Source organism: Perognathus longimembris, chromosome 13, assembly GCF_023159225.1.
Source record: "Perognathus longimembris pacificus isolate PPM17 chromosome 13, ASM2315922v1, whole genome shotgun sequence".
Classification (NCBI taxonomy): domain Eukaryota; kingdom Metazoa; phylum Chordata; class Mammalia; order Rodentia; family Heteromyidae; genus Perognathus; species Perognathus longimembris.
In genome coordinates, this window is record NC_063173.1 from 34,826,895 (window position 1) to 34,836,960 (window position 10,066).

Below are 10,066 nucleotides of genomic sequence, written 5' to 3' on the forward strand. Positions count from 1 at the left end.
TTAATTTTTTACTTTATCATCTTCCCAGGCAGTTCAGTGGACAGCCAATCTGAATGTTACCCATTGTTCAGTGATGTATGAAGTATATTTAATCAATGTGAAGAAAGTAATATTAAACTATTATCAGCAGCCTCAACTATCCTAAATATTTCAGAAGAAAGGTCAAGAGGTAATCTCACTGGTAATTATATAAGAAACAATGTGTTTAACTCATTCTTTCCATCAAAGCTTTTCCATGATCTACTAGTCTTTGTCATGAAATGTGATGAAATTAGAGCAGGTGATTTTTCCAAAATGCTAGAGGAATACTGGGTACTTGGAAAGATTTTTTTTGGCTAATTCTATGGTAAGCTCAAAATGTAGATCCAAGGTTTTCTACAAACTTTCTGGAAATTATAATTGTTCATTAAGTATTCCAAAGATGCATAATAGCAGCTTCAATTTGGAACTGTGAAGTTATATTTAAGAAGCAATGTGTGAATTCAGTTATTTGGATTTATATTAATAAAACTCAACCAGAAGTGGTATTTCAAAATATACATAAATCATAAAACTTTTAAAATCAGTCACTCATTTCTAAACTTACTTTTTATTTGTAGCCTTACTCTAGAGAGATCAAATTAAGTTCCTGACATAGAAACAGAATTTAATTTTTACATCAAATTTAATCTTCAAATATCACTAGGGTAACTTTTAAATAAATAAATAAATAAATAAAACCTTTTAAATAAATACATAATTTCCCACAGGGAATGAACAAATTGCCCTTACTGTGTCTTCCATCCAGATGAGATGTCTGAACCAATTACAGTAAGGTATTTGCTTTTATCCTTGTGTCCATTCCTCAGAACTCTGAGTTTCACGGGGACCTTCTGCTCCAGGGTCTTACAGCTGGATTTCTTCATGGGAGGGCTGTTGGGCACAAGCATTCCTTCTATTGGCCAATCAAACTCCTTCAGAAAGAAATTATGAAAAATGTGAGAGCCATATATAGTTTCTGGACTTAAAAATATCAAGCCCGCTTCTTATACTATTAATATTCGTTCAGCAGAATATGTATTGACTAACTAAAGTAGTCCAGACAATGTAAGTTAATGGTTTATTTGTAAAAAGGGGAAAATGAATTATTTTTAAAGGTAACAACTTTTTAAATAATTCAAATTGTAAATGATTTATTCCCTTTGGAAAAAAACATCATTATGTGAAAACAGATGAATTAACCTAGAATGCTTTTTTACTCATGTGTGAAGTATCTTTAGTCAATGTGAAGGAAGGAAAATGAGTGAAAACCCTTTCACAAAAGCCTGAAGTATTATCACCTTAAACCCAATTTATTTTGCAAGTAAGGCTATATGTAAGGAATTTAGTAACATCCTCTAAATAGAGTAAAATAGTGAAATAACCTAAACACATTACAGATGTTTCTGTTGTAAAATTGAGATTAAATTATATGTACTCATTAAATTATATGTACTCATTCACTCATGCATTTCCAAATATTTATTTTTTATTATATGCCAGGCACAGTGCTAGTCACCAAAAATTAAACAATGTGCCAGAGAAGACAGTCATCCTAAAGGAATTTATATACAGCTATATTTTGAGAAGTTTTGAGAACTTTAGAACCTACCTAAAGACAGAATGACAATCACAATAGTGTGAGTATATGGTCATAAGCTGTGAAATGTGATGGAGCCATGTTAAGAGCACTCAGTGATGCCATACAAGCCCTGAAGCCCTGTTAAGAATTAGTGCTTCAGGGACTGGGAATATGGCCTAGTGGCAAGAGTGCTTGCCTTGTATACATGAAGCCCTGGGTTTGATTCCTCAGTACCACATATATAGAAAAGGCCAAAAGTGGCACTGTGGCTTAAGTGGCAGAGTGCTGGCCTTGAGCAAAAAGAAGCCAGGGGCAGTGCTCAGGCCCTGAGTCCAAGCCTCATTACTGCCCCCCCCGCCCCCCCCCAAAAAAGAATTAGTGCTTTGGAGGCTGACTAGAAGCATTTTTATCTGTTTTGCCAATTAATAGAACATGAGATTTAAACAATACGAAGGCATAATGGCTCCCCATGCATAGCTAGGGCGATTTGGTAGATAGTATTGCTGCTTACAGAGACAGACACTTGTACAAGAAGAAGTGGAGAGAGATCAGATATGATGTTTAGGAAAGGTCCCAGTTCCTTCCTTCCCCCTCTGTCCTTCCCCCTCTCTCCTTCCCTCCTCTCCTCCTTCCTTCCTCCCTTCTTCCCTTCTTTCCTTTCCTCCCTCCTTTCTTCCCTCTTTCTTTTTTCCTTTCTCCCTTCCTTCTCCCTTCCATCCTTTCTTCTCCCTTCATTTCTCCATCCCTTCCTTCCTCTCTTACTTCTACCCTCCCTTCCTCTTTCCCTCCTTTTCTTTCCTATTTCCTTCTTTTCATCCTTTGCTCTTTCCTTTTGTCTTTCCTTCCCCTCTTCCTTCTTTCCCTCATTCCTTCTGTTTTTCCTTCTTTCGTCCTTCTCCCTTCCTTCCTTCTACCCTCCCTCACCCCCTCCTGTCTTCCTTTCTTCCTTTCCACCTGCATGAATAACCGTACCGTAGCAACCCCAGTAATCTGCAATGACTATCTTAAAAATATCCTAATTCTGGGCAAGTGTAGGTCTGTTTCTGCATGTTCTATTTCTCCAAAGTATCAATTTGTGTTCTGTACTGTACCCTAATGCCCACATTACAGCAGTTTCATATTTGCAATCTTGATATCAAGTAAAGCAAGTTCCTTTTGTTCTCTCTCTCTTTTTTTTTAAGGGCATGCAGGGGATCCCTGCCATCTCTTGGTTTATTTGTTTTGTTTTTGTTGCCAGTCCTGGGGTGTGGACTCAGGGCCTGAGCACTGTCTCTGGCTTCTTTTTGCTCAAGACTAGCACTTTACCTCTTGAGCCACAGCACCACTTCTGGCTTTTTTCTATATATGTGGTGCTTAGAAATCGAACCAAGAGCTTCATGTATACAAGGTGAGCACTTTACCACTAGGACATATTCCCAGCCCCATCCTTTTGTTCTCTTGGTATCGGTTCTTGTTGACCTTGTGCCAACACTTAAGAATCAGTTCAATTGGGTGTTTTGGTTTTTTTTATTATCAAACTGAATTACAAAGAGGTTACAGCTTCATACATTAGGCACTGGATACATTTCTTGTCAAGAAATGTATTCAATTGGTTTTGTAAGTTTGTTCGGAGCACAAAGGTTGTATGCCAAGTTAAGGAAATTTTAAATTTAAGTTTGTTCCTGTTTGCTTGTTTTGTGGGGCTTTAAACTGAAGCAATGTAAATTTTTTCTAGACTGATGAATCATATATAGATTTTCCTCTCCATTTATTAAAATACATTTACATGATTATTTGTACTTCTTTTTCAATACTGAGGTTTGAACTCAGAGACTCATGCTTACTAGGTAGGCACTCTACCACAGAGCCACCTAGCAGCTTTCATTGCTTATACTTTCATCATCTGTCTACTAGTTATGCAAGTTGATTTAAATTTTTTTTTTTCTCAAATTTTTATTGTCAAACTGATGTACAGAGAGGTTACAGTATCATACGTTGGGCATTGGATACATTTCTTGTACTGTTTGTTACCTTGTCCCTCATGCCTCCCTCGATTTAAATTTTTTTAATATTACATTTTTGTATAAATGTTGATAAACATTTATTTAAGTCAGTCATGATGTATTATCTTTTCTAGAGAATACTAAATTTTAAAATTTTTAAACTTTTATACATTCATAAATTCAGCTGTTCTATCTTCCCTTAAGGCTTACTATCAATGAAATCCTAATCTTGTTAGAGTTGGAAAACATTTCTGCTTTTTCATGTTCTGAAATGTTTCCTTGTTATATGGTTAGTCAAATTTGACTACTAAGCCACGGTGTTCTTTGTGGGGAGATATTGAACTGCTAATTAGCTGAGTAGACTATTTGGACTTTCACTCTTTGTTGTTGTTGTTGTGGGCTTAAGCTCAGAGCCTGGGTGCTGTGCCTGAGCTTCTTTGTGCTCAAGGCTAGTTAGTGCTCTACCACTAGATCCACAACACCACTACCGGTTTTTGAGTGTTTAATTGGAGATAAGAGCCTCACGGTGACTTTTTTCCCCGACTGGCTTCCAAAGGCTATTCTCAGATCTCAGTCTCCTGAATAGCTAGGATTACAGGCATAAGCCACCAGCCCCAGGCTACCAAGGTGCCTTTTTGATACATTACTGTTGTCTAATAATTTGATTATTTTATTCCTCTAAACCATTACACTTATTAGTATAATTTTTTTTTTTTTTTGCCCATCCTGGGGCTTGAACTCAAGGCCTGAGCACTGTCCTTGGCTTCTTTTTGCTCAAGGCTAGCACTCTACCACTTGAGCCACAGTACCACTTCTGGCTTTTTTGTGTTTATATGGTGCTGAGGAATCCAACCCAGGGCTTCATGCATGCTAGGCAAGCACTCTACCACTAAGTCCCAGCCCCTAGTATAAATTGTGTACTTGGCCTTTAGTGTCTTAATCTCTCAGCAACTCTCAGAATATCTTCTGAAATGGTAAGTGCTTAGACTGCCTGTTTTTGAATCTCTGTCCTGTTATTATAGAACAGCTTTGAGTAAACCTTTAACAGAAAACAATTGGAAGCTGATGCATAAACTCTTCCTTTTCTCTCCCAAGAGAAACCTTGCTGAGGCTGCCATTTCAATGGATTCTTGGAGGATTGCATGGTCTTGGTTATCATATTGGCTCTTCTTTTTTCTATACTCGTTCCTTATCCCTGCCTCCTAGTGACACATTTATACCACTTGCCTCAAGTTCTAATTCCCAAAGAATCCAGGCAAAGACATCCAACATAAACTAAAAATGGGAGAAGTTCCCTAAAGGGGATATAGGTAAGGATATCCACAGAAGAGGGAAGTCATATTAGGCAATCAAAAACCTCATGGTCACAATAAAGGCAGTCCTAGGGAGCATACAATCAACACAACAAAGAAGAAGCTGACTGGAGAGGTGGGGTGCATGGTAGAGCAATGCAGAAAATGATACACAGCCATTACTTTGTACATGGAAGAGATTGTATTTTTTCCCAAAGCTAGTATAGGTAGCTTGGAAGAGAACAATTTTAACAATCTTGCAATTATACTGAAAACACATATTTTACATAAACTATAAACAAAAGCTGAAAGTTGTGAAATTCAAATATTCTGAAATGACATCTCATTATGATGTGTTAACTTGTGAGATGGGTTTGTAAATAACAACTGCATTTAATTAAGTGAATAACAGTATAAATAAATGTTCAGAAAAGGTGAGAGTACTTTTTCAGGTTAATGCTTCTTCCTTTGTTTTCAATATAAAATTTTACATACTAAAAGTTAATACAGTGACAATGAGATTAACTTATGCTACTCCTAATTTAAAAACAAAAAACTTGGTTAAAAAAACTTATTTTAGGGGCTGGGGATATGGCCTAGTGGCAAGAGTGCTTGCCTTGTATACATGAGGCCCTGGGTTCAATTCCCCAGCACCACATATACAGAAAACGGCCAGAAGTGGCGCTGTGGCTCAAGTGGCAGAGTGCTAGACTTGAGCAAAAAGAAGCCAGGGACAGTGCTCAGGCCCTGAGTCCAAGCCACAGGACTGGCCAAAAAAAAAAAAAAAAAAAAAAAAAAAACCAAACTTATTTTTATCCCTGTTCTTCATTGAAAATCTGTAGCCTGTGTAGAAATTAAATTGCAAAGGGAATGCTATCTAGTGTTTAATATCTAGGAAGGACCAATGTGACACTCTTTCCTCTTAGAAGGTTTAGAAAAAGAAACAAAGTTTATGATAAACTTGCCAGATGTTTTCATTTGAAACTGTGCAGTTGTGTAAAGGTTACAGTTTACTTGAGAGGAAGTAGCAGGGTGGGGTGGAGTTATTGAACTTCCAGTAGCTAAGTTTGGGATCAGTCTGTAACTGGTTTGCAAACTTGATTCAGAGCACATCAAATTTTTGTACTACTTTTAGCCATAGAAGATCAAGTAAGAGCTAGGTGGGAGAAATGAAGAAAAATATCTCAAAATAACTTCCATTTTGAAATCTTGCTTTAAAATAACTAGTTCATCTCCTTTGTAAACCATAGAAGAGAAAACCAAGAGAAACAAGATTCACATGCTTAGTTTCTAAATATGACAATTTTCATGGCATGGTGGATCTAAGATTTTTTTTTTTTACTATCCCACATTTGTGTTTCCAAGGAACATGTGTAACTAACTTGTGCCGTCTTGCCCTAGCTGCTTTCGGATCTTTTTTCATCCCCAACTTCTCTCCTGACAGACAGCCTTTGTGGACACACTCATGTTAGCACCATTCATTCAGCAAACCCAAGAAGTCTTCTCCATAAGTCATCACAAAAACTTCATTCAAATATGTGAAACTTAGCTGGGCTTCAAAACTTTTCAAATACATATGTCCCCAATGTTAATTCTTCTTTTAAGGTATTTTTATTCCTGTTCTGACAATTTAAGGCACTTTTACTCTGAGAAATTCAGTCTTGAGATAATGAAGGAGAACAAAACTACGGACAATTAAATGCTCTAGAGTACAGCTTCTACTCCTCCATCTTCTCAGATGGAATTTGAATGTTCTGATTCATTTCATTACTGATTTTTTCTGTGTTCATGCTCTTCCATCCATACATCCATAGTTCTCTCCCTCTCCCCCGCTCCCATTTGTTGTAAGGAAAGACAGCATGTGTGTGTTTGGGAGATCTGCTCGTAAACAATGATCTCATTTTTTTAAAACTATGTTTGTCCTAGTTCATCTATTTGTTATTTTACATGTGTATGTACCAATAATAGGGCTTGAACTTGGGACATGGGTGCTGTTTCTTAGCTTTTTTTTTTTTTGCCAGTCCTGGGCCTTGGACTCAGGGCCTGAGCACTGTCCCTGGCTTCTTTTTTGCTCAAGGCTAGCACTCTGCCACCTGAGCCACAGCGCCACTTCTGGCCATTTTCTGTATATGTGGTGCTGGGGAATTGAACCCAGGGCCTCATGTACATGAGGCAAGCACTCTTGCCACTAGGCCATATCCCCAGACCCTGTTTCTTAGCTTTATCACTCAAACGTGGTGTTCTACAACTTGAACCACAGCTCCGCTTTTGGTTTTTGCTGGTTACTTGGGGATAAGGGTCTCACAGACTTTCCTGCCCAAGCTAGCTTTGAACCATGCATGACCCTTAGATCTCAGCTTCCTGAGAAGCTTGGATTACAGGCATGCGCTACCAGCACCAGCTTTATCTATTTGTTATTAATAAATAAATTAATGTCTTTAATTTTCACTCTTGAGAATTCCCACATATCCATAGATACATGTGGTTTACTTTTAAGCCTATATGCTCCCCCCCTTCTTCCTCTCAAAGTGTATTTCTGAGTTTACATGAAGTTCCAAAAGCCCATATCCCATTGGTAAAGGTTTCTGGTCTACATACAGGGACTTATGCTATCCTAGATTCACCAGACACTTTTAAGTCTTTTGTCCTCTTTGACTACAAAGCAACACCATCTCTTGGCAAATCAATAAATTCTATACTTTTAATCTCTTTTGTCCATCATGGGGGGGCACTAAGGACATATATTTTAATTTAGTATTTAGAAATTTTAAGATCCCTACAGTACATTTCAAATTTTTGAGCCTCTTCAAACTCACTTTTCCAGTAATTCTATCCTTGAATATGAAAATCCATTGCTCCTTACCTTCAAGTGTTTAAACTTGTACCTGCTCAATACAAAATTCTTTCTCCAGGGTAGGAGACCATACCTCAGCATTCCTATAAATGCACCAGTGATCTTAGTTACAGAAGAAACCAAGAGTATACATTAATCTTTTGTTTTATGCAACTTTAATGTGTTTTTAAAATACGGAAGTCACCAGATAAGTGAAATGCCACTTGTGAGTAAAAGTTTCCACTGATTCCTGGGATGAATACTATTTAAAAATGAAATGAGTTCTCAGATCAGTGATCACCATTAAGAGGTTAACATATTTTGGCATTAGTGCAGTCTGAGACACTAAAAAGTTAATTCCAGTCTTTGTCCTACTTTACACTGGCGATACTGACCTTTCCGTGTCACCCTTGCACGTCTCACTCCATGCTGGCTATCCCTAGCCCTGCAAACCCTGTATGTCAGACACATTCATTCATCCATCCATTGGCTCAGACTGCTCCCTATACAACCTCTCCAATCTACAGATCCAAGTGCAGGAAAGAATCTGAGAACCTGATAAATAAGGGGAAATAAGAAATCTTCTCATCAACATAATGTGGTGAAATCATAGGATATCAAAGAAAAGTGAAGAGGAACGGTATTTAAAATGATGTTTGAGTTTTCCATGACAAGATCGAAGGCAGAAATCATGGATATATTTAGTTTTCTAAGCAAAAATAACTGACTTGAATGAGATAATTTATAAGTGAAAATATTCATTAACATTCACTAGCAACTAAAAGAAGGGCTTGTCTCCTACAAAGAAAGTAACCCTAAGTGGAGAGACAGAGATATAAGAACTAATTGTAACAAGGGAAGTTTGGGATACATGTAAATATATATCAACTGCATACAACAACATTCATACCTTGTAGAAATAAGTTAAAAGGTAAAAATCATATTATAATAACAGCCTTTATCACAAAACATAGGACTGAAGTTAACTATTCTAATATTCTTAGCTACTTGAGAGACAAGAACTTGACTTTGCATCTTGATTATTCATCTTTGTCAGCTAAAATTTTCAGGAAATAAACAAAAGAATGTAAATAGAGGACATATTTTCAAAACTGGTAAATTGGGGAAAGCAAATAAATATCAAAAACACAAAAAAGATAAACAGAAAAGGCAAGACAAATAGAGAGCAAATAATAATTTAAATATATCCTGTTACAATAAATAGAAAAGACTAATGCTGTAGTTTAGGGAAAAGGTTTTCAGACAAAGATAACAAGGTAACTATATGTTGGTTACCTGGGATCCTTCTAAGTCAGAACATACAAAACCAGCACAGAGAGAATATATACTAATAACCCAAAGCCTGGGGAGTATTTTATCAATATTGAATAAATGAGACTATTGTTAGTAGTATAAAAACTAATGAGAAAACATAAAAACATAATGAGAAAAGCTTGAATCTGTCAAGAAGAAATAATATTTTGAACACAGTGGTGCCTAAGAACTACATTTCAAAATATAGAAAGTAAAATTTCATGAACTACGAGAAGATATAGGTATATTTGTTCCCATGATAGAAGACTTAAGTACATCTTTCTAACACACTATAGAAGTAACAAGTTTTATCTTTTAAACTGTAATTCAAAAGGTGTATAGGAATTCCAGAAGGTTGGCTACACAGTACACCTTAAAGCAAATACCAATAACCATGTTTCCCACTACCCTGTACTACCTCATTGAGCTGGCCATTGGGGAGAGTAGGCCACATGTAAGTAAGCTTGTTCCACAGAGGATTGTCAACTTTGGAGTGTTTCCATTGGCCTGGCTTACTGGTCCCTTTGTGTTTTATGGCCCACCTAAAATAAAACAAAAGATAGAAATGGATGAAGCAAGGGAAAAGGCCACTGCAAAATATTCAATTTTCATTGAGTGTGTGCTATGTACTAGGTGAAGATTCCATTTCATTACAAATGCCAATTTGATTATTTGCTATTTACAAGAGCAAAAATGGAATTTATTTCAATATTTTAAAAATGTGTTTAGAAGTCCAGAAGTTCATGTCTAAATTAAGGCAAAAGTGCAAAGTTATAATGGATATATTTGAAGCAAAAGGAAAATTAGAGTATCAGTCATTATATAATATCAGTAGTAACGGGAAAAATGCAAGCAAAACACTTAGATATTTAAAAAAAAAACTAGAAACATACACACAATTATTATGGGACAGGATATTCTATGACCAATAGTTTACAAACTACCAGGCAATTTTTCTGGATTATTATTTTCTGGATTATTAAACCTATGGCCTCACACATGGTAGGCTATCATTCTACCAATGACCCAACTATATTCTCAGCCT

The 10,066-nt window shown here is 36.5% G+C and overlaps 1 protein-coding gene across 1 annotated transcript in view; it reads right to left on the reverse strand.

The window, feature by feature from the left end:
- LOC125362745 (doublecortin domain-containing protein 1-like) overlaps positions 1-9,531 on the reverse strand; it is a 57,075-nt gene extending 47,544 nt beyond the window's left edge. The window contains exons 1-3 of the mRNA XM_048361670.1: positions 9,440-9,531; positions 772-953; positions 571-576 (exon numbers count right to left, since the gene is read on the reverse strand). Coding sequence (XP_048217627.1) covers positions 571-576; positions 772-953; positions 9,440-9,475 — 224 coding nt within the window. The 5' untranslated portion in view covers positions 9,476-9,531. The remainder of the gene's footprint in view (positions 1-570; positions 577-771; positions 954-9,439) is intronic.
- Positions 9,532-10,066: the final 535 nt, after the last annotated feature.